Source organism: Lissotriton vulgaris, chromosome 6 (genome assembly GCF_964263255.1).
Source record: "Lissotriton vulgaris chromosome 6, aLisVul1.2, whole genome shotgun sequence".
Classification (NCBI taxonomy): Eukaryota; Metazoa; Chordata; class Amphibia; order Caudata; family Salamandridae; genus Lissotriton; species Lissotriton vulgaris.
This window is the reverse complement of record NC_141694.1, coordinates 1,026,860,795-1,026,885,718: the sequence shown is the minus strand read 5'-3', so window position 1 is coordinate 1,026,885,718 and position 24,924 is coordinate 1,026,860,795. Positions and strand designations below refer to the sequence as shown.

Below are 24,924 nucleotides of genomic sequence, written 5' to 3'. Positions count from 1 at the left end.
TTTACAATAGGTTGTCCTGAAAAACCAAGGGAAACATTTTGTGAGCCTGAGAGGGGTGCCCCTGGAACTTCGTCATGACTTATTGTAGTGCGACTTGCCCCTGTGTCAATTAAAAACTTTCTATCTTTCCCCAATACCTGACTGTGTACATAAGGACCTTCTTGATCTACAGGAATCTCGATAAGAGGCAAGCCACCTTCCCTCTCTAGGCTGTTTCATGTATATCGGGAATATTCGGGGTAAGCAGACTGGGCATACTGATACATCTGTTGTGAGACTTGCTGAGTTGCAGCAATGGGCTGTGGCTGTGGTACTGCTACGGTCTGTGCTGTCTGTGCGGATGCATGCATGGGCTGTGTATTCGGGGTAGACTGATGCTGGTTATAGTCTGGTCTAGGCGGATGCGGTCTCTCTTTAGTTTTACCTGTCGCTATGTTATGTTTTAGAACTGCACATTCGTGAACGTAGTGACCTGGCTGCTTGCAATAATTGCATGTCCCTTTAACAGGAGCTGCAGCGTGACTTGTCTGGGTCGTACCTTTCCTGTGACTGTCGGATGGGACCGTCTGGGCTACTAACATTTTCATTTTCGTGTCTTTCATGCGCTTCTGTTCCTGATCTTGTTCTTCCCTAATTCTATTCTGGTGATATTGTAACATTTGTAACATCTGGGATGGCGTATTTGCTTGCCATGTACTCTCGACTTTATACACTCTATTTTTAACTAACGGTAGGGAATTCTCGACTAACTTTGATACAAAAAGATGTGGGTACGACTCGCTACTTGGCTGGAGGCCACTATTGATAATAAAACATTTCTCGAATCTTGAATAAAAGTCGCTAGTATCTTCATCATGTTTCTGTTTACAGGACGAGATTGCATCCCAATCCTCCTTTCTAGTTGTCAATAATCTGGGCAGGACCTGTACTATTAAACCTGGTAATGCTTTAGTTTTGTCCCCAAGGCCTAACCCTGGAACCCGTTTCTTTTCTTCATCCTCTATTTCTGCCCAGGCAATCTTTGCGTCTCCCACCTCCCAGTCCTTTTCCTTTAATTTCTCGAATATACCCGTAGGCAATAATACTTTCAACATTTTCATGATATCATCATATGTGTAGTCCCCCATCAGTAACATGTCTTTGAGCTCTCTATGAAAACCTGCAGGGTCTTTATCATGGCACGGTACTAATTTCTTCATTTCTAACAGTTCTAATTTAGTTAGAGGCGTGTGTACATACACGCGTTTCAAAATTTTATCCTCACCCATAACAGGGTGCACTTCTCGCAAGGGGTTCTGACTTTCAATACCACCCCCGCACTGCATATGGTACATTTTCCTTTCTGGAGGTGGGGCGGGAACATATTCAGGACTTACAAAGGTGTCATATCTGCGTCGTTGTTCTAGAATTATTTGAACTAATTTAGTGCTTAGGCCTCTCCATCTATCCATCAGTAGTGCTTCTAGTGTCTCATGTAAGGGACCTGGATCGGAATAATGTTTTCTGTACTTAATGAGAAGGTGCTGAATCATATATACCCCTGCTAATTTCTGTTCGTCGGGGGAGAGGTTCAGAAATGTCTGTGCTACGGTGTCATCATTATATATGTCTGCATTTTCGGCCCATGATACCGCTGATCGGGCTAATTCTTGTTCATCCATAGAATTGAGTACATGGTACCCAACTCGATCTCGAAGCCGTTTATCAGTTTCCTGGAACTGATGTTCAGCAGAACTCGGATTCGTTAAGGCAGAGAAGAAAACTCTCTTGCTTTCCGGACGGACACCTTTCCTAAGGTAGTTTCCCCTACCTACATATGCTATAGTGCTTGTAGTTGGTTCTGGTTCTTCAGATTCTTCTTCCTCCTCGGAGGGAGCCTTTTCTTTCTCTTTCTCGTGTACTGCTATCACTGCTTTCTTAATCTTTTTATACATGGCCTCTATGCAATTTTGTCTGTCATGTTTTCCATCGGCTATATTTTGACCCCATTTGTTCAATGCATCTAATTCACTCTGCTCTGTTCCGGGCCTGTCTCGTTCTCTTATTAGACAATTTATGAAAAATCTTAGTATCAGTGCTTGCATGGTAACTTTCTGTTTCTCCAGGGCATCCTTAATACTGTCGGGGTCCTTTCCCGTTTGAACGAACTCATATATTCTATCTAGGTGCTCCTTCATTCCTGCGTAACATAACAAACTATCAGTAGCAGATCTTAACCGTAAAGACGCTAATACCATTAAGTCGTCCTGTCCAGGTTCTGGATCATATCTACAAACTGACATATTTTCTTTTAGTGCATCAAGACGGGATGAATTAGAAGAACGGGGGGATCTGTGCGTAAGAGGACTCTGCAGACCTCTGAGATTTAATCTGTGAGTCGGTGGCGGGGTCTGTAGACCCGCGGTCGCACCTCCTGAAGCGGAAGCTTGGGCATTATCTCTGTGTGTAGTCAGTATCTGAATTTGTCTTTTAGTAGGATCTGATTGAAGTGGTTTCGGCAGATCAGTTTTAGGTGAGGGAAGTGGCGGAGCTGGCGGAACGGGACTAGTCTTTCTCGATGTCGGCTGAGAGTGATCTTGGGGAGCAGTACCACCCCCGGCCCTGTCAGTAGGCAGGGCCCGAACAGGCAGATTGGTGTAAGCTGGCGCTACATCTTCGAGATATGAATTTAGGAATATGTCTTTAGTAGTCTTATGTATTACTTTAGTTGGAACTAATGGTGACGGCAAATTTTTCGGTATTTCTGAAATGGCGTCAGGGGTACCATCGGCCAAAAGATACATGTTGTTCACTTTGCTATTTTGGATACGGTCTATTTGTTCTACTTTTACTCGAATTCCCTCAGTAACTAATTTATTTTCTTGGGCCTTTTCTGATTCTTTAAGCCTGTCTTCTCTACGGAGTGTTCTATCAGCACGCTTACGTGATTCCTTACGCCAAAATTCTATGGCGTCTTTCTGAGATTGTCTAGCTTTCTTTTTCCGTAATATTTCTTCTACTTTTATGATGCACTCGGCATCCCATGTTCCGTTAACTGGCCATCGGTATCTTTCCTCTAAGTGCTTGGTATAATCGGTCCATAACTCTAGATACAAGATGGCGTCTATGCCATGCTTATTATACATGAAATTACCTGGAGTGTCCCTAGGGGGGATCGGAATCTCTTCCTCTAACATCCCTTTCCTAGTTCCTATCTGCTTTAATTTGTTGAAAAACGGCATTGTGCCTACTTGATACTGGAATGCTTGATCCTTGATACTTAATGTCAACTGTAACTATTTATACGAAAACACAATAATGCACAAAAACAATCACATTCATACCACGACATTAATTACATGAAACATTTAAAGACATAGCTAATTTCCCCTTACTCTGGATGTACCGCTCAACGATACAGATACACTGCTGTAACAGTGCAGAAATTCGGAATACTTTATATACTGCTAAACAGTACAGATACACTGCCTAAAAACAGTGCAGACCGGACTTGCGTACCCAAACCCGTCTAGATACGACCCAGCAATGGTACTCACCGGGAAGCACGGAAAACAGAAGGCCTCGGAACTTCGGAAAACTTCGGAAAACTTCGGAAAACTGGTGGGCCTCTTCACACCTCGGACCTTGCTTCCTTCGGCTGGGCTCTGGTCGGGATCCTCCGCACTCCTCACCGCCTCGTCTGGGCACTGATCGCAGTCTTCGTCACCTCCGTGTGTCAGAGGGGGATGCAGGAAATCCTGCCAGTACACGTGTTGTCCGTCTAACTGATGGCAGGGGACACGGATTGCAACGCACCTTCCGGCGCGTGAGGTGGGGGAGGGGTCCCTATTCGGGCGCCAAAATGATGTAAATAATTAATTTACTCTCTTAATTTCTATGCAGGTAAGTACTTAATCAATAATAACTCAATCGGAATGAAGGAAAACAGAGTCCGTGGTGTAAGAGTTTCTAAGGGTTTTATTCCTCATAAAGGAATCAGGATATCATGTTCTGACCACCACACAGGGTGTCAGAAGGGATAGATGAGCGCGCCAACGTTTATTGACAATACATAGCTTATATACTTGATTTACATCATAATGTCCAATGTAAGAGGCGTAACAGCTGAGAGAAGACAAGATAACAGTATACACGTGGTGCTAGTACATCATCAAGAGGCGTAAACTAGGCGTGTGTGCTAGAAACGTCACTGATAGGTGACGCAAGTGGGTGGCACCAAGGGGTGGTGCTAACAGAATGTTGCAATGTCAGCAGAAATCGGGAGCTTGGATGCGCGCGCAGCTGCATGACGTGTGATAGACGGGGTGCAGGGGACTTGACATTTACACTGGCGGAAAGAGACAGAAGTCTGGCATGTCAGATCAACTTGTGCTTCTATCATATCTGGTATCTGATGTTTAGGAACTAAGCTATCTGGGCAGAAAGGTTTCTAGAGCAGAAGCTATTCTATACTTGCTGTGAGTGCGTGTATAAGCGCCTGAATGTCTGTATGAGAAGCGTGGGGGCATGGGGCCTTCCATGGAAGCATGGCAACAGAGGCTATGAATTACTTGCATAAAGACAGGTCGGCCCTTTAGCCCTGTAGCTGGGGAGGGATGTTTACTGAAGCTAGCAGGCTGGAATGTATCTTCGGGAGGAAAACAGATAACTCGAAGGTTATAGTCAATCTTGGCAGGCAGCAGGCTGAGCTGAGCACGGAGGGCCGCGCTAGAAGTAAGTCAGAGTTCACGGGAACGGGGGCCGCTTGGGCAGAGGCCCTCGCAGTCAGAAGCCAGAAAAGAGGCTCGATGGCAGAGATTCAGGGCCTACTTTCAGCCAGGCTGAAAAACGTAGGAGTACACTTCAAAAAGACGTTGGCATAGCATACTTAGGAACGGACCATCAAACCCATTCATGGTGGGTCTGAAAGAGGACAAGTTAACGTTGGACGCAAATGTATTTGCGTCTTCATAACTGATACAGGAGGGAAGTTACATGCACTTTTAACTCGTACATGGAGTCGGTGGGGTACTCGCTAGGGAACACAACATGACCATAAAATTTATATTACCTCAGAAGTGACTTCTGTTGTCACTCCAAATCAAATGTGGCAAACCAACACGTGGGAAGAACTCCTTTAGGAGTGCCTTCGCCGTTGCCATGGCTGTATTCTCTTTAGTGGGGGTAAGCCGCAACCCATTTACTGAATGCACAAATAACTACTAACACATATTTCAGACTGTTGTCTCGTTCCATTTAGATTAAATCCATCTTCAGGACCTCAAAGGGGAAGGAAGGCAGCTCAAAATTACCAGGGGGTGTAGGGGTACCTTTTCCAGGGTTATACATCATGCATACCATACAGTACTTCACCAAGTTAGCAGCAACCTTGGGAATATTATCACTCTGCCATACAGGATCTAATAATTTACAGATGCCCTTTGCACTAATGTGGACTGGCCCGGGCACCATAGTAACCACAGGAAGGACATATGTGTCTGGTAACATCCACATCTGCATTCCTGACTTATCCGTCCAACACCCATCCTCATCTAAACGCTGTACGTTCCTGCCATACTGCTAACTCCTCAATCGTTGCCTCACTCTGAATTTCCTTCACATTGTCTAGAGTATCCTTGAACATAGTAGCCTCGGGCACCCACCTACAAACATCTTTTTTATTTTTGTTCAGGCTGTCTCCTTAGCTGTCTGGTCTGCAAATGCATTTCCTCTTCCAACATCATCACTAATTGCCTTGTGGGCACTGCACTTTATTATGGCCAATTTCTTAGGAAATGTCAGGGCAAACAGAAGCCCATGTATAAGGGGGCCATTCCGGATGCGTGTCCCATGGGAGGTGAGAAACCCTCTCTCTGCCCAGAGCCGCACAAAATTATGGGCGACCCCGAAGGCGTACTGTCTGTCAGTATAAATACTGACAGCCAGTCCCTCGCTCAATTCACAGGCTCTAATAAGGGCGACCAACTCAGCTGCCGGAGCAGACTTATAGGGAACTCGTGATGTCACAACTAACGTATGCAGGATAGTAAGCGCGTATGCACGGTGATGATGAAATTAAATGAAATGTGGAGTTTACAAAGCGTGAACTGTCACTCCAACAGGAGCCTCCTGTCGCTATCAGTTGCTCTGAAGGTCGTAAGGAGAAGTTTGAATACAACTATTTTATGTACCGGGAGCCAATGGAGTGTCTTCAGGGCGGCTTAGGCTGACGCTCTACGCGGAAGCCCTAAGACCAATCTGGCTGCTGCATGTTGTACTACCTGTAGTCTCCTCAGGGTTGCTTTGTTCACCCCTACCAGAAGACTATTACAGTAGTCGAGCCATGAAAGTATTAAAGCCACTGCCACTGTTTTCCTTGCAACAAGTGGAATCAGATCAAATAACTTTTTCGGGATTTTAATAAGGCCAAAGCATATCCCCACTATCGTTAGTGCATGGGGTTTGAAGGAGAGTGAAGGGTCAAACCACACTCCCAGACTTTTTGCCACCTCCGCAGTAGGTGAAGGGGCTGCCACCTCATCCTGCCACCATTTCTTGGGTTGGGAAGGGTTGTTTTTCCCTATCAATAAGATTTCGGTCTTATCAGTATTACAACTGAGGTGGTTGTTCTTCATCCATTTTGAAGACTGCCTTGAGGCAGGCTTTGAAATTTTCTTCAGCTTCCGTGGAGTTCTTCTCCAAAGACAGGATCAGCTGAGTGTCATCAGCATGTGATGTTGTTTCGATCCCATTAGCTGAGATCAGAGAGAGATAAGTGGGGCCATGTATATATTAAAGAGGAGTGGACTAAGAGAGGCCCACTGTGGGACACCCGTAGTTACGGTGCGTTCTGAGAAGAAGTGTAGGAGAGTATGGTCTGCTTTCCAATGGTCATCCCATTTTTTGCTTTTTGCTTCTCTGGTTTTCGACTTAATGTGGCTGTGGGCCTGCTAATCAGACCCACAGCCTGCTGTTCTCTCTCTAAATTCACATCCATGTACTTTAGGTACATACCCAATTGGACATTGGGTCTTCTTATCAGCCCCTGTACAGTGTACTATAGGTACCCAGGGCATAGGTGTATCCAAGGCCTACCAGGGGCTGCAGCATATCTTTTGCCACCCCTGGCTGGCTATCCAAACTGACACAACTGGCTGATCACTCAATGGGGCAAGGTCGTGTAATCACCCCTTGCATAGATATAGTATACCCATATCTAAACCTATATCTGGACACATATACACCTATAAGTCACTCCTATGGCAGGCCTTATCAATCCTGGAGGCAGAGTGCTTGGTTTTATGTGAGATGGTGCTCTAGCATGAGCTGAGCCTGTCTGCAGCTGTCGGGACCAACTCCCTTCGCTGTTCTGGGATATTGCCATACCATATACTCTTAAGTGCATTATAATCCTCGCGGTTACTTGCTAACTTTGGTTTGGCTTTATCAAAACATGTCGTGTAAGGTGTCATACGCTTTGGAATACTACCCCCTCGCCAGTCCTGGCGACGGGGGTAGCATTCCACCCTTCTAGAGGGAGAAGACATGTTACTTTGCTTAAACGCGGTTAAATCTAACCAGAGCCCCAGCATCACAAAATGGCTGCTGCTGCCACAGACACAAGCCTGGCCTCCTGCTGCTGACCGAAACTCCGGCAGGGGAGGCCTGGACAAATGGTATCCTGTCACAGGGAGGTGTTACACCACCCCAGACAGGAGATAGTGGATTGTAGCAGGGAGGGTTGAAAGAAACTGGACACAGCCTGGGGCGCACAAGGCGTCCCATGCATAGCCCAGTTCAAACCGGTGCTGGGGCACTCCAGCCCCAGCTCTGGCACGAAACTGGACAAAGGGAAAGGGGTGTAACCACCCCCTTCCCAGGTTCCACCCATAGGAGGGACCTAGCAGGTGATCCAGCCCCTTGATTTGGAATAAAGGTAGGAGCTGTGCAATGCAAGTTAGATCATCATGAATGAAACTTTGAAACATACATCTGGACCCTTCGACATCCTACTCAACGTAGAAGACTGAAGAATCTCCCTTGTGGTCAAGGAGTGGCCACCCTGTGCAAGCAGGCACCATCAGCGCTACAAGACTTTCTTTGCTGTTGCTCCCGCCGGAGCTCGAACGACAGAGACCGACAAGACCTGGACTCCCAGACTTCCAACAGCCCGATCCACAGTCCTAGCAAAGCTTAGACCCGTGGAGGCGACGTGAGACGTTGAACCGGCCATCTTGAAAAGTCGACGAAGTGCTTCCCGTGCAGCTCCTGAGGTTCCCTCGAAGCTGTGCATTGGGGTTTGAGAAGCCCCAGCCCGAGCAGCTCTTGCACCAAAGATCACCTCTCCACACTCGCTGAGTGCTGCGTGGGGCCCTTTTGCATTTTCCTGCTCGACGCGTTGTCTGGTCGCTTGCCCGTTGGCTAGTGGCCTCTGTGACGACAAAACATCAAAACTACACTGCTGGTCTGGTTGCTCCAGTCTGGCCCCAGCTCCCCTGAAAAGGAGCCATCGATCTGACCTTCCCGGTCCGATCAAGAAGACATCTTCGAATCCTGCGTGGGTTGCCTTTGCCAAGGCTTGGTGACTCCGAATCGAGTACCGACACTGCCGACAGCAAGAGCCTTTGTGGGACAGCTCGTGTTCATCAGCTGGACCTCCTAGATTCTTCCTGGTCCACGTGGCAGCGGAGACAAACACCTGAACATCACCTGATTGCAACCCGACATCGCCTGGTTCCTTCCTGGTTCCTCGCTGGTCACTGGCTAGTGACCTGAACTCTGTCCCCTCTGCTTTCAGGTACTCTACATCTTCGATCCACCCTTGGATCCAACTGGATTCTCTCCTGGCCGCCTGCAGCATCTTCATCCACAGGCTCCATAGAACTTCACGACGAAACCCAACACACTTTGGCACCTATGCACCCGCTTCCTGTGGGTGAGGTAACGAGCTAACTCCGGTGCTCCCATAGGGGATTACACCTCTAGTGTCCTAGTTTTAAGTGGCTAAGTTCTAGTCCAGTCGGAAGACTCCTAAACCTATAACTTTCTGATTTTTACGCACCATTGACTTGTATGGTAAACGCGGTGGCCTATAGACTCTGCACCCGTATCCTGTGGGCCTCTCCCGACCTAACCTTCATTAGTCCAGTGTAGGCCCAGCGATTCCCAAGGCCCTAGGCCTGTTCATTGTTCGTGACGTGGTACTTATACCACTTTCTTAATATATGGTTTGAGTGGCCACCCGGCCTATCCATAATTGTGCAGCTTATTGTATGTTATACTGTGGTCTTTGTTTAACGCTTGTGCTCCTGTGCTCATAAAGAGTTAAGGGGATTATTCTAGAAATAAATACATATATTTTATAATATATAACTTGTGTGGTGTCCTTTCATTTGGTATTAAAAGGATTGCATATGGTAAAACAGCTGGCTTCACATGCCCTCTTGAGTTAAAGCCTAAGACTGCTTTTTGTCCATGCTACCCATAGGATAGCTTGTCTATAAGGTTGACTTACAACCAATCACCATAAGGGTCGTTTGGACTGGTATAAGGTGCTCACTAGAATTAGTGGTCATCATATACCAGGCCAACTTCTCACAAGAAGGTTCCCAGAGAGAGTGCTTGTTTCCGATTAGACAGGAAAGATGTAATCCATGCCAGGGCAGAATGGGAAATGCCACAGGATTTCAGTCTGGTTCGCAAGATATTATGTGAGATGGTATCAAATGCAGCAGACAGATCAAAAAAGGATCAGAACTGCCTTCTTGCCGTTATCTGTAATGAATTTCAGGGTGTCCGATATCCAGATTGGCGGGAATGGAAAATCTGAGCTGACTCAGAGAAGCTGGAAAGTTCTTTTTTGACCATTCGCTCTGTGATCTTGCCTAAAATCAGTAATAAGGATATGGACCTATAATTGGAAAGATTAGAAGGGTCTTGTGAGCGGGGGGAACAGAAGGCTCTCAAGACTATGTTGTTGCAAAGAGGCTTTTATTTTATAGTGACGTTTTTTTCTTATAGAAGCCAGAGTTAAGACACGTGGCAATACTTCTTGTCCAGGTCCGCTTCACTGTAGCTTCGGTCTACTTGGCACCGGGTCTGGTCAGGCTTGGAATCCGAAGTCCTTGGTACATGAAAGGGGAGGAGAACGGTATCAGTATTCTTGTACAGACTGTTATTATTTCATGGCAAGGGAGTGCCTGTGCACTGTTAGTAGCCTGGTTAAAGAGGGTATGGCAGAGCTGAAAACAAATCATTTATTCTCAAAGCTGTTCTAAACATGGGCCCCAAAATAGTATTGGCCCAGGGCAACTAAAATACTTAACATGTCCCTGCCACCACAAAGTCTGTCAGATAACATTGCTCTGAAGTAAAATAGACAACATCATTCATTTATTATCAGTTCTATTTTTTTTTTAAACATAAACCCGACTTGTCCTAAATAAACCCCCACTGCTTCAGGCAAGCAACTTATCGTACCACTAAGGAATTCTCAGTTAGGTGTTCGCTCAGCGCCCTCTCTGTGGACTTTTACCTTTGTCTTCGGATTGGTAACTGGTTGGTGGGAAATTATCCCAATATAATGCTGCCTAAAACGTTTGTTAATGGTTTCTAGAGAAGAATTGTTTCTCGTGTACCAACTTTGAGCTAGGGAGTGCTAGAAAAATCTGATAACATGTTATCCTTTACAGTCACTGTTTTGGTTGAAAATGTCTGCAGAATATTCAGCTTTGAGTGAAACTGCTATCAAAACTCCCTTGCCTTTCAGCGCGTCCTATTTATGTGAGATTGGGTTCTCAGCAGTTGCGGTATTAAAGACTAAGTACCGTTCAAGACTGGATGTCGAGCACAACCTGAGGATGGCAGTAGCTAAAATCCATTGACAGATTGACAGTCTCTGTGGCTAAAAACTGGCACACCCATCACATTTACGTTGGTTGTGTTATTATTAATCTATGTCATGTGTAAAACAAAGCATCCTAGTAAAAACAATTTGCGCACCTTTTATCCTGGAAAATTGTGTTTTGAGCAGTGCAATAAGCCTCTATCATTTCACCACACCCACTCACAAACCTGCAGTTTCCTAAACACTCTTATTGTGCTGAACATTATTTGCCGGATATGGCCCGAGACATGCGCGTGGTTGTCGATTATGTAGTGTACCAGATTCTAGAAATTTCTGTCAGGTCAGGGGGGCCCAACATCTAAAAAAATCAGCTGGGGAACTCAACCTACAAAAGTTTGAAGACCTCTGCCCTAGAATCAAACCTTTTTTCACCCTAACAATCCTGCCACTATGGCCAACATTTGCGACAAAATGACCGAATACCAAATGGAAGCAACATGCAAAACACATTATCTAGGCAAAGAAACTCTGGCCCGACGCTATGGAGACAGGGACTACCTCAGCAGAACTCTGGCTGGATTGCTCCGGAAGCCGCATACTTCTGCTTATGTACCGGAGCTCCGTGATTCGGAGGGCCAGCTCTGCTCTTCTCCCTCTGAACATCTGAACATCATGGCCACCTTTTACACCTGCCTATATTCTTCAACTCCCTTTGCAAGCCCCGCGGACCACCAAGTTTATTTGGATGCCATACAACTGGTCTTGCTATCTAATGCCCAACGGGAATTCCTGAGCCCCCCTATTACCGTGGAGGAAATAACCCATGTGCTTGCAGGTCTGCCCGTGGATAAGGCTCCTGGCCTCGACGGACTCACCACAGCCTGTTACAAAGAATATTCCCAGATCCTACCCCCCAGGCTTCTCAATATGTATTGGGATGCCATAGAAGCAGGGTCCTTTGCTCCATCTTTGAGAGAAGCTGTCATAGTCACACTACTCAAACCGGACAAACCGACAGACCAGTGCTACTCCTATCGGCCCCTGTCCTGCATCAATACCGACAATAACATTTTTGCCAAGGTTTTGGCAAACTGGATGTTGTTGCTGCTCCCGGCGATGGTGTGACATGACCAATCTAGCTTCATTCCAGGGAGGTCGACCTCACATAATCTTCCAACCCTTTTTGCAGTAATGCATCACCTACACCCACATGTCACCACTGATGCCACACTACTGGATGCTAAGAAAGCGTTTGACTAATTGGAATGGACATTGCTCTTCCCACTGTTGCGGAGGCTGGGACTTGGTGCCTGATTCATTGCACAGGTTTAACTTCTATACACCCTTCACGCGGCCCGCGTCTGGCTCAACGATCTCTCTGAACCTTTCCCAGTCACAGGCCGCATGAGGCAGGAGTGTCCACTCTCTCCCTTACTGTTTGCTTTGGCTATGGAGACCCTCGCCATGCGTCTCTTCCAACACCATGCGGGCAGTGGCATTGGCTTTACATCTCAAGGTCTAATTGAATAGCTCTATTCGGATGACATTACTCTTTATGTGCGGAACCCGCAGACCAACTTGGCCACCTTAACACAGGAGATGGTGAAGTTCAGGGGCTATTCCTGGCATACAAGTGAACTTGGCCAAATCTGTTCTCTTTCCTTTGACAGAGACCACCCTGCCCTTTACGATAGAATACCCATTGAAATCGGCCTTCGGCTCAACCAACTATTTGGGCACCTAGATCAGCAGGGTCCCTGAAGAACTGGGCCGGGCTAACTAGGGGTGGGCGATAGACTGGTTAGAAGACCCCATTCCAGTATGGTCCAGGTTACCATTGTCTATGGCCAGCCGTATCGCCTTGGCCAAAATGGTAATTCTTCCCAAATTCCTCTATCTATTCATAACATTCCAATGCCCCTCACAGCTAGTTTTTCAAACAAATACGGACAACTTAATTACATTGATATGGGCTTGATGACAACCCCGGGCTCCATATGAGCTACTCCCTCTGCTGCAGTCACAGGGGGGCATCAAGCGCCCCAGACATGCATCTCTATGCCCTATGCACATGGGCCTAATATTTACACTATTGGGTTCACCCCACACCATTTCAACCACATGTGACAATTTAACTAGACAGTACTTCCCCTTGGCCACCCACCACAGCTTTATGCCTGCCCTAAAAGGCCGCTAGGTCTGAGATTGACAACACACAATGCTTGCGTTGGGTGTGGGACAGGCTCTGTAGGCGTGCTTGTACCCCAATGCTACATGCTCCTGTTCTCCCTGTAGCCAACCACCCTTTACCCCTGCCACTACACGACAAAGGGGCGATAGGTCGGGCAAACAGACTGGGTATCCATACCTTTGCAGATCTTTACCCCGATAACCACTTCATCCCTCCCCCTGCGGCCACATCTTCATTTGCCCCCACGCTGTTAGACACTCTACTATATTTTCAGCTGTGAGCCACCTATTGCACGATTCACAAGACTTTCCCTGTTTCACCTCAGGGGCCTAAACCAACACATCACAGCATAAGCTAAAAACACGCCTCTTCCTCCACAAGCAGCAGCCCTCTCAGGCACTTGTCCTAAAGGCTCGTGAAGCTTTGACCTCTGATCTTGATACTCCTTTGACTGATGCCCAGTGGACTTTCTGCTGCAGCCAACTTGAAATGTTATCCCCATAACTATCGGCTCCACCTGATACATTTCAAATTACTGCATTGGTTATACCGTACATTCATAGTTGCTGTGGATGGGGCTTGTCACTGACTCATGCTGCTGACGCTGAAGCGCTCGCCCCACAATGCTTTCATGCATCTAGCTTGGAACTCTAGGTCGTAATCTTTTGGACCGAGGTGTTCCACACTGAGGGAAGTCATTGATATGCCCATCCCTTTATCTCCAGTAACTGTGCTGCTTGGGTATGTGAAAGAGGTACATGGTTCTTGCAGACTAGCAGCTATGATGCTCCTACTAGCTAAACGCACAGTTGCAATGCACTGGGGCAGGTCGAGGGGGCCCTAACAATTGAAACGTGGTTCACTGACATTTCACACTGTCATGAACAACTTCTCCGTTATGGGAGCTTATGCAGCAGAGATCCCGTCCTAGAGATATATGGGAGCCTTATACCTCTTACCTTTTGCGGCGAAACCTGGCCTCTCCCACCAGGGTGGAACTCTTCTATAGTTGAGCACACTGCTTTGTGAGTTTAATGCTTTAACTAATAGAGATGTATGTTGGGGGTCTGCAGGCCCTCTATATATTAACGTGTATGGAGACGTAGGGCAAGACTGCTAACATTAGCCTGCAGTACATTCCATATGTTACAAGAATGTAATAGGCTTAGCCCATTGCACCGGACCGCGCCGCATATACCTGCTATGTAAATCTGATCGCAATATATGATTGTCACACTTTGATGTCATGTTTATGCTTTGTACACTGGCAACGAGTTATAAATAAAATAATAAATAAAAAAACATTTTGGAGACAGACGTCAAAGCAATTGCGATCACTGTTGTTTTCTTTTTGAGAGAAAAAATGGAGATCGCTCACCCATAATTCCCCTTTAAGTCCTATCAAGAACCACAGTACCTTGGGAATGTTTTGTGTTACTGCCTCTCAGTCATCATCAATGCGAATGATCCGAACCCTATGCATAAGTTTCAAGATTACGTGCCTCAAGCCACTGCCCCTTTTTATGGTTGTGGTGTCTGGGAATTTGAATCCTGACACCGGACGTTTGCTCGGTCCGATATTGGCATGTCAGATGACATCCTACTCTGTCTCCCCCAGGTTTGTAGGTCTCGCGCCTAGTGGTGCAGTGCGCAGCACTGCGCGCAGCGAGAGACTTTTGTAGGGGGTTTGAAAACGGAGCCAGGAATCGCACACGCTTGTGCCTGTGCTTTTCCTTTTGGCTTCCGCTATTGGGCTTTGTGTGCGTGTTTTTTACAAAGAGAGCACGCAATAGGCCAAAGGCGGGGGCATTGCTCCGCCCATGGCCTATTGGTGTCTATTACACACACTGCCGGCCATGTGGTTTCAATTATCGTGCCCAGACACGGGCGCGATAATTGAACCCACATGTTTTGCTGTGGCGAGCGCGCGCACACCATTCGTGGGCGTAGTTCACTGCCGCTTTTTAGATTTCGCCTAGCGAACGCAGCGCATGCGCTGCTTTGCCTTGGCGTGCACATCTCCTGTCATGGAGCTGACCTTACACAGCGTGCATCGCATGCTGCTTTCACTGTCCCTCCCCCGTCGGCTCCACGGTGACAGCTTGTTAATAACTCTATGGCTCTCCCTCAGATCGATACTGCCTTTCCTCCATACCCTGCGCGGGCCGCTTTGCTGGCACTAGCAGGGTCCTCCGGCTCTTTTTTCCACTCAGTAGTCGGATGTGGGACTATCGAGCCCTGCCTGCATCTGGAGTCGGTGCGGAGCGGATTGTCATGGGCGCACCGGGGAGATGTTGCACAGCCGCTCTATGTCCCAGGAGGCCTGCTTGCCCGGGCCCTAGCAGGGCAGGCCTCCTCTGCTCCTGGGTTACCTTCTGATGTGGCTTGGGCTCTCCTTCTGGCCGCTCAGATCACACTGGCTGCTACATTGTAGTTTCAATGCCGGCTGCCTTAAAAAACCTCCACATAGCTGTTTCTCATTTTTCTCGCCACACCGCGGGCACTCCGGTGAGTCCTCTCTTATAGGACCTGTTCCTGTCCAATGGGACCCTGTTCCCGCTGTTTGCAACCGATGATGAGGCACTTTGTTCCGGTGTTGCCACGTGGGGGGCAATCTGTTTCCTCCGCGTTACCGACATTAGCACTCATCTCTAGCTCCCGGATGCACCACGAATACAGGCCTCGCAATGTGTCTTGCTCGGTCAATGTCACTGACCCTTTCGATGTTGGTGGATGGCAACGGTAGGTTTCTGGAGTCAGCAACCCTCCTTATGATGGCACAATATGCAGATAATATGTTGGCTATTCTGGGATGTAGGCTGTTTTCTACACTTGCCGACTTCGGTCTGATTGACTGGGCTTCGCCCTGAAGCATTATCAGTGGCCCCGTTTGTGACCGAGAGCATCCCGGCCTGTAGCGGCCAGCTCCACTTGTCCATCTTGTCCCTAGCGCCGCTTTAACCACAGTTGTCAATACTGACTGACTGTGCTGTTCTCTCTTGTAGCTCTCTCTGGAAGTTTGCCCCCCGGTGTCCTGGCTGAAGCAGGGTGACTGAATGGGAATAAAGAGTGTGGTGCTTGTTTAGGCAGAGGCGAATGTTATTCCCACTCTTCCACCCTCGGCAATGCAGGTTGCTAGGCTTTTTTAAATTGCATTCTGACATCTGCTGGGGTGTGTGTGATTTTTTGTTTTCACAGGGGGATGGTTCACGTAGAGGTGTTTTTGCGTCCTGAACTCAACCTGCTCCCATGGCTTCAGGCTTACACCTTATACATCCAGAAAATCCTCAACTCAAAGTTGCCCCTGCTCCAATGCCTCCTCCCTTTCATTGCTTCAACTTCACAACCCAGCCTGAGATTTCCTAACACTCACCATGGCATACCCAAATAAGGTCTACTTTCCTATCTTTAACTTGGGAGCTTGCGTAACAACACCTTTCAGCAAATTTGTTTTGCGGCAGAAACCTGACGTGACCAAAGCAAAAAATGAATTTTTAATATGATGCATCAATGCCACCTATTATCTGCTGCGATCGGTACAAAAGTAAATAAATAAAAAATAAATATGGCCGCGCACAACTTTTATATTCTATTTCGTGACTTTTGTGGCAATGGCGGCACGCCACCCTTTAACTTTAAACATCTAAAGCCAAAGCACGACATGCCGTCATTGCTTCAAAAGTCAATAAATAGAAAAACAAAGGCGGGAGGAAGGTGCCTTGTTTTCCGTTGATGTACTTTTATAGCAATCACGGCACGCATTGCTTTACTTTACACATATTAAGCTAAAGCGCGGCGTATTGCTACAATAGTAAATAAATAGAAAAAAAATACGTCAGCCGCAAACTTTCTTTCTATTTAGTAACTTTTATAGCAATGGCAACCCACCACCCCTCAGTGTTTAACATATAAATCTAAGGCGTGCCGCGATTGCTACAAGAGTCAATACATTTCAAAACAAAACCAGGCGGCCTGCACATTTCTTTCCCATTTGCAAAGCCAATAGTTCTCCATTTAACTAATGTGAGACCTATTGCATTGCAAATGCTTGTTATCTCCCTTTTCCCTGTCCTCCTATGTTACAACCTCATTCTCCAATCCTTACTCTCCTCTTGGTCCGAATCTAACCCCGCTGTTTACCTTCCCAGCTCCTCTCCCTCTCATATCCCCTCCTGTGCAGTTCCATCCTCTCTCTGAAACTCCTCCTGTCCCCTCTGTCTCCTCTCTTCACTCTTTTCATCCTCACACCATTCCACTCTCCGATCTCCCAACTCACTTCATTGTCCATTCTTCCTTCTGTAGTAAGTATATGACTTGATATCCTGCCCATAGAACTCTTTTTTCTTCCGTCAGGTTTCTCTCTATGTATTTTTATTTGGTTGATTTGCAAGAAGGAAATCATGACTCAGCTTCCTGTGACGTTAGAAACAGCCTTATCCCAGCAGAAGCATTCCCATTTCCTAAGTACCCCAGTCCCTGGTCAAAGTGTGAGTCAGTGTTTGAGCAGATCCACCGTTCTCATACATTGGCCTAAAACACAGGTATTTTAATACATATGGCAAAACCATGGTAATTTGCATGTCTTCAACTCAAGCTTGTTTCTTCGTGGTGCAAGCACAGGGGCTGACCATTCTCTAGACCCAATTCAAATGTGTCTTCACTTACTATTTCCCATAATTTCATCATTGCCAAGGTCAGGTGTAAAAATCATTTAGAGGACACTATCTGGAAATTTTAAAAACAAACGTAAAAAATAATTCTCACTTCTTGGAAATCTTGATGCAACGTGTGTGACCTCAAACACTCTGTACCACATATTTTGTGGCATTAGGTTTGGGGTGGTAAACTTTGAATGTTGGAAAGATAGCACGTCAGTGAGACTTCTCCAGATATCTCTCATGGGTGAGGACTGCCCTACTTTGGGTATTTTGCATATGCCTTTTAAGGACATTGCTCCTTTTGACCCCCGGATAGTCAAATGTGAGTACCCTTTCGAGTGTGTAAGCACACAATATATTAGATTGAAATATTGTTTGAGGGATGGGAACTTCATTGGTTAGTTCACTCTTTGAGCCCTATCTGATTCTTGAATATTTCTTTTTATGGCGCGATTAAATAAATTAGTTACATATATTAGATAACCATTTCAGCTAGCACCAAACACATTTTTACCCTCAGTATGCTTTCAATGGCACATTTTGTATCAAAAAGTACTAAAAATGGAGCCTGTCAGAAATATAAATGTAAAATGTAAATTGATACTTGTATAGCACACTACTCACCAGCAAGGGTCTCAAGGCGCTTGTACGAATACCGCTGTGGAACCCATCCTGGCTTTCCCTTTGAGGCGTCCACTCCTGGGCACCCCTAAGGTGGAGGCCAGGCATCCTTAACGTTGTGGGGGCTGTTGTGGAGATTAAGCAAGCTATTGCCCAGAGTTGCAGAGTGGGACTCCATGATTGGAATAGGCACCGAGGCAAGAATTATCAGGTACGTGGAATTTTGAGCCCAAGACCCGCCGAGGCAGGGAATTGAACCCTGGTCCCGGGATAGACCTCTGCATCAGGGTCTGCCGCTCTAATCATTGAGCCACACTTCTCCACTCTGTACTTTGTTAGGCGTAGAACAAAGCAAGGAACACATTACCTTTCTTTTACCTGTGAATAATACCAGATCTGCAGTCCATTCTAATCTTGCACGATCTTTTCACACATTATCTGGATGGGGTTAAATGAAATAAAAGAGTAATAAGATCACATGAACTCTGTAGCTAGTCTAGGACTATCTACAGCAGCAACCCATGTGTAATGAAGGAGAGACTCACTGTGCCACCGTATTTATAACCCTACTAGCAGCCCGTCCCGACGTTGTCCGGGTATGAATTGCTGCCGGCCAGTAGTATATTGTTTTGTAGGATTTTGTTTTGATAGCATTTCTTATCTGTGACAGGCCTTTGAAACGCTCCGATTCACAGTGCACTGCTGATGCACTTAAGAGTGCGCGTTCAGTAGTGTGTGAACTCGAGTTTCCCTAATTTATTTTTCCTTGCAATATTATATAGCGCAAACTCGACAACATGGCATGACCACAATTTACATTACAGAAGAACACATTCATTTGTGGTAGGCACGGGGAGACAAAGCGATTTGCCTGGAATCACAGGATGTTGAGCTGATGCCGAGATTTAAACGTAGCTCCCCAGCTCTAAAGTTCGCAATTCTAGAACTTGTGGCGGGAGGTGTGTCTAAAAGTGTATGTCGGTGCTGGCCATCAATGAGAGAGACCTGTGCATTTTTCAAATGGTTGGTGAAAAATATGAGTATGTTGCTGGAGATGTGGGCCGCCGTGCCACCAATGTACTTACCGGGGGAGGGTAAACACCCATTATTCCGAAACTTTCTTTCCGCATACCATCACTCCACATACTTTTATTACGAAAGTACCATGACTCCGCAATGCCATTATAACACATGGCATTACATTTTATATGCTTTTACCATGCATACATTTTACTACGAAATTCGTTGTAAATGCATGAATGGAAAAATCATGTTTTTTTTAATGTTTGGATAAGGTAAGTATGGGTATAGGGGTATATGTTTTGGGGTACTGAGGTATATGTTTTGGGGTGTTTGGGTATTTTAAGGGTTCAGATATAGTTTTGGGTTATGGGGTACAGGGGTAGTTTTAGGGTTTATGGATAGGTATGGGTTTTGGGGTATAGGTGTAGTTTTAGGGTTCAGGGCGAGGTTTGGGTTTTGGGGTAAGGGGTATTTTTAGGGTTCAGGGCTAGGTTTGGGGGTACAGGGGTATTTTAGGGTTCAGGGGTAGGTTTGGGTTTTGGGGTACAGGGTTATTTTTAGGGTTCAGGGCTTGGTTTGGGCTTTGGGGTACAGGGGTATTTTTAGGGTTCAGGGGTAGGTTTGGGTTTTGGGGTACAGGGGTATTTTAAGGGTTCAGGGCTAGGATTGGGTTTTGGGGTACAGGGGTATTTTTAGGGTTCAGGGGTAGGTTTGGGTTTTGAGGTACAGGGGTATTTATAGGGTTCAGGGCTAGGTTTGGGTTTTGGGGTACAGGGGTATTTTTAGGGTTTAGGGATAGGTTTGGGTTTTGGGGTACAGGGTATATTTATAGGGTTAAGATGGGTTAGTGTTTAAGGGTGTTGGGGTATTTTAAGGAGTAAGGGTGGGTTATGATTATGGGGTGCAGGGGTATTTAAAGGGAGCAGAGTGAGATTAGCACACGATATGAGACATGGCATGAAGGGCGGTACGTACCACACGCCCCCAGCGTTTGTCACGCCCCCCAGCACACGCCCACAGCACAACGCAGACACGCCCACAAGGGACTACTTTGCTGGCACAGTTCTTTTACCTTTTAAATGTATATGATGGGCGTCTGCATAGCCTATGTCCTTCTGCTGCAACTGGTCTTTCCAACGCTGTATTGGCTGTTGTGATTGGTGCTGTGGTTCCTGAGATTACCCGCCTCAAAGGTTTGGCCTCTCTCTTTATTATATTAGTATATAGATGAAGGTCAAACCATGATCCATCAAACATGGGCCTTTCCCATTATCCTGGGCCAATAGTGTTATCAGTGCCTCATTCAGCTTGAATACCAGAAGTCTATTCTTCGTACCACTCACTAAAACAAATTCACTTCTATCTTATAGGCGTCAAGATCGGAAAATCATCAGGGTAATATGGATTTAAAGACTGCAAGTAATAGTAAATGAGCCAAGTATCCTGAAATTCCAGAGTGCTTTATGACCCTAGGGAATGGTTAAATTCAGTTGCTTCCAATTCTTTTCTTCTCAGGCCTACTTTTGTATTTGCATGTGTTTTATAAGACTTTCTTAGAGATCATATACCCAGGTTAATAAATGCCTCCTTTTTCTTTACAATAGATTAGAGAGCTGGTTTGGATTCTTAGAATTCTGTATCATAGCATGAGGTAGGAGTGATCAATGTACTTAAGAGCCTTTACTTGGAGTGTAAAGTAAAGGATAGGGTTTCAACGAACTGTTCTTGGAAGATAATATGATCAGTTGGGGATAGTGGGGTTTGCAAAAATGACTGCAGAGGGAGAGGCATTGATGGACCTAGACTAGAAGAGTGACAAATCAGTTCTATTCCAATTGATATTTCTCCTATTGTTTAACAGTATATATAACACATACAATGATCCCTACCTTTGTTTTGCTGTGTTAAGAGTGTAGGGGTCCAATGAGAAAAAGAGAAAGTTTGGTCACTTTCTAGTTGCATAGTATGCTGCTACACCAACAGAGTGGAGGATGCATTTAGCACTCTGTAATGTTGTGCTGGGCTGCGTGAATGCGTATGCAGGACTGCAAATGTAATAGTGGTTTTCCTTCAGTGACCAAGCACACAATGCCTTTAAAAACAAAATGGTGGTGGTTTTCAGTTTTCCAAAGTATTTTTTTTTCTTCGTAATTTTTATATTGCCGAACTTGACCCTGAGGTATCAGTTTTCAAAGTAAGGAGGGATTGCCTACAAGGGATTTTGTTTGTCTAGATCGTTTGAAGTTATTTGGACAATAAAGCTATTTGAGATCACACCCTCTACAGTGGTGGAAAGCAGAGTCAATCAACAGAGTAATTGAATGTAATAACAATTCTCAATTAAAAATGAACAGTGAATCATACACGGGGCAACAAAATATCTTTCAAAAAAACATTAATATATTTAATATATATATACTTTAAAATTTATCAGGGAAATAGCAACAAAACATAGTTTGTAAGGTGACATCAATTGGCCTACACAATATACTATGTTGACATCTTCTCTATGTCATTTAAAACAATCAATGTTATACAGAGAAAGATGCTCTAGTCGACGTTTCGGTCTGTCAAGGAAGTAAAACCGTCAGACCATCTTCAGGACAAAAAGTTGACTGTAGCTCCAAAAGGTTTAGTGATGGACTGTAACCTGTAACTTCTGTTTGGCAGGTATATCAGTTCTGAGTGCTTTGATAAAGATTAAAAATGTAAACCTGTCGCTGTGATTAGAACAGGTTTTGGATGATGGTACAGCTATCAACTAGCGGCTCAGCTTTAGTCGGTGCCGTTTGTGTTTTAAACAGGTTTTCCAACATGTGTAGCCTTCAGAAATCGACGGTTTAGTTGTGTGTTCGTAAACGAGTCAGCTCCAATTTGCCGTAGCGTAATGTCTGAGGTATCAGAGCGCTTTACACGAGCACCAGTTGTGTTACACAAGGACACATTCCATTTTTGTTAGGCACGGGGAGATTAAGTAATTTGCCCAGAATCACAGGATGTTGAGTGTCATTGCAGAGACTTGAACCCGGTTCCCCAAATTTGAGATCGGACGCCCTAGCCGTTAGGCTACATCCTCTCCCCCAGTAAAACCTAGCATTGCAAGTGATTGGATAATTGTCGTACAACTAGTCATTATTATACAGTTGTAATATGAAAACGCCATCTTTCATCAATGCAGTTAAAGTAATAAGAAACCATTATGCATTTGTACAAAGTGGTTTAATAAACCTAAAGTAGGCGCGCACATCCATTCATCTTACCCCACACTGTGCTCCTGGTGTTTAGACCACCAGATATGAGGTTAATCCAAACCATAGTAGTGATTAAATTTTACACAAATCTTTTAGCATTTTATTTGGGGACTCTTGACTCGCATATACACGGTTTCAATAGCATGTAACAGATTTTATTAAGGCATCATGCCTTAAAATATTGCGGTAATCAACATTCCCACACTTCTGGCATTTTCCCGTCCGGTAACTGACAAGCCTGTTCTACAAAGCAACATGGAGTTGTTTTAAGATACAGGTCTGTCTTGTGGGCACGGGGAATTCCAAAATCATTACTCCCAAAAATTGACCTCAGTCAGAACGCCCACAATTCCCAAAATCGGAGACAGTATTAAACCTCAATTTCATGAGGCAATGTGTCTCTAAGGTAAGATACATCCTAACATAGCACAAAAATCAGTTTATTAAGCAAAAAGGCCCACAACAACTGAGTTGTAGATCAGTTGAATAGTTGATGGGTTTTAAAAGTAAGCCGAAACAGAGTCAGTGCCATTAAGGCTTTCGGCAAATAGAGAATACAGACATGTGAAAGATTCAGTGTTATTCGAAATCCTACGTGGGCAGCAAAATTAGGAGGGAAAAGAACTGCATCTCTTGTAGCATCTAAGTCTCCAACTTATGTGAAGATTGCTTTGTAGAAATGGTGCCTCCGTCAGTTTCTCTTTATGGTTAGCTGTTCGCAGAGACAGGATGTATTAGTGAGATAACATAAAAGAGAATGACTAATAAGTTTACCGGCTACTAATTGCTATTCTACAGCGTAAACAGTCGATCTAGCAGTGCATTTTACAAGCTTTCAGAACCCAATGGGGGGAGCACGTATTCATTAGAACTGCAGCTACCATTGCACGGTCCTTCCACGATAAAAATAAGACTGTCACAACAGGTGAGTCCAAAGTTTGAACAACTGAGGTATTCTATCAACATAATGCACATCTAGCATTAAATGCAAACTATGGATTAAGCTGGAAAGAATTTTAAATATAATGTTGATAAATATAAATATGAGAAGAGCCTAAAATAAGAGAATCAGTGTGAAATATGTATGGACCCACAAACACTATATTATTAAGTTTGAAAAATGTTTACTAACCCATCTACGAGATGTTGCTCTTAAATATGTTCTTATTCCATTTAAATTGTAAACATATCCCTTAATTAGCAGGACTTCGAAATACTGACCTTGCTTTGAAGAAAAAGGATGAGTCTGACAGCTCTTTGATGAATCTTAGCCAAACAGAAGGTGGAGAAAACAGCACCAGTGCATTATCAGGTATGTCAAGTAGATTATTGAGGTGTCTTTCCGTTTAGATTGAAAGCATATGGCTTCCTCTTCTCCTTTACAATAAAGACAAACATTGGCAAAGCCAGTAGTTGTGGCTTCTGTTTGTTAACAATCAAGTACTGGATTTCACAAATGCTGTTTGCATGAGTTCAACCTATTCCAGCCAGGTCTGTTGGTTGTGCCAAGGCTTGTTTTATTACTGGGGGTACACACAATGTCTTGCACACACATGCCCACATAACCCTTTCTCTTTTATGTGTTTGTGTGATATTTTTATAGACCGAACATAGCCAAAGGGCAGGGGAGAGTTGTACGGGGTCAGAAGCAAAGATACTGTCAGTGAGAAAATGGAGGTGGACCATTACCTAATTATAATGTAGTGTTCTTTAAAGAATATTTTTCCTACATTTGAGCTGGTTTGGGACTGTCTTAATTCTTCACTGATGCAGTGATGCCCCCCTTATCCAGGGTGCATAAATGTAGAAGGCTTGGTACTGTGTGGTTGTTTTGTACCTCTTTGTTTCCATTTTAAGTGTTTCCTGGCAGCAGGTGTTCTGAGAGCCACTCGAGGTGGTGAGCATGTTAGCCACACACACACTTCTATCAAACACATAACGATCTCACATAAAGAAATACACACGTGTGTTGCTGTGGGGGTAGTAGTGGTTGTGAGGTGGTGGCAACGGTGCAGGTGTTAATGCTAATTTGGCAAGGGTTGTAGTGGCTGTAATGGTGATGGTAATTGTGGTGATAATGCAGGTGATGGTAGTGGCAATAGTGATGATCATGTTTGGACTCGCACTGTTAGTGAGGGTAATTGTACTTTGCGTAAATAAATAATTGGTCAGGCAAGTGCATCAGCTGAGCCCCTGGACACTTGAATTAAAAATAAATGATATTGGTGTAGCAAGTATGTCACATGAGCTACCATGGTGAGGTAGAGCAGAACATGATAATGCTGTACTGTAGGCTGCAATGCAGCCCTTACAAGGCCAGTGAGGTGGAGCAGAACCCAGGACTTCAGCAGCCAC

At 45.2% G+C, this 24,924-nt stretch overlaps 1 protein-coding gene across 2 annotated transcripts in view; it reads left to right on the top strand.

The window, feature by feature from the left end:
- LOC147708367 (uncharacterized) overlaps positions 1-24,924 on the top strand; it is a 493,742-nt gene that overhangs the window by 421,623 nt on the left and 47,195 nt on the right. For both annotated transcript variants that reach the window (XM_086927092.1, XM_086927091.1), the window contains exon 5: positions 23,771-23,881. In XM_086927092.1, coding sequence (XP_086783218.1) covers positions 23,771-23,881 — 111 coding nt within the window. The remainder of the gene's footprint in view (positions 1-23,770; positions 23,882-24,924) is intronic.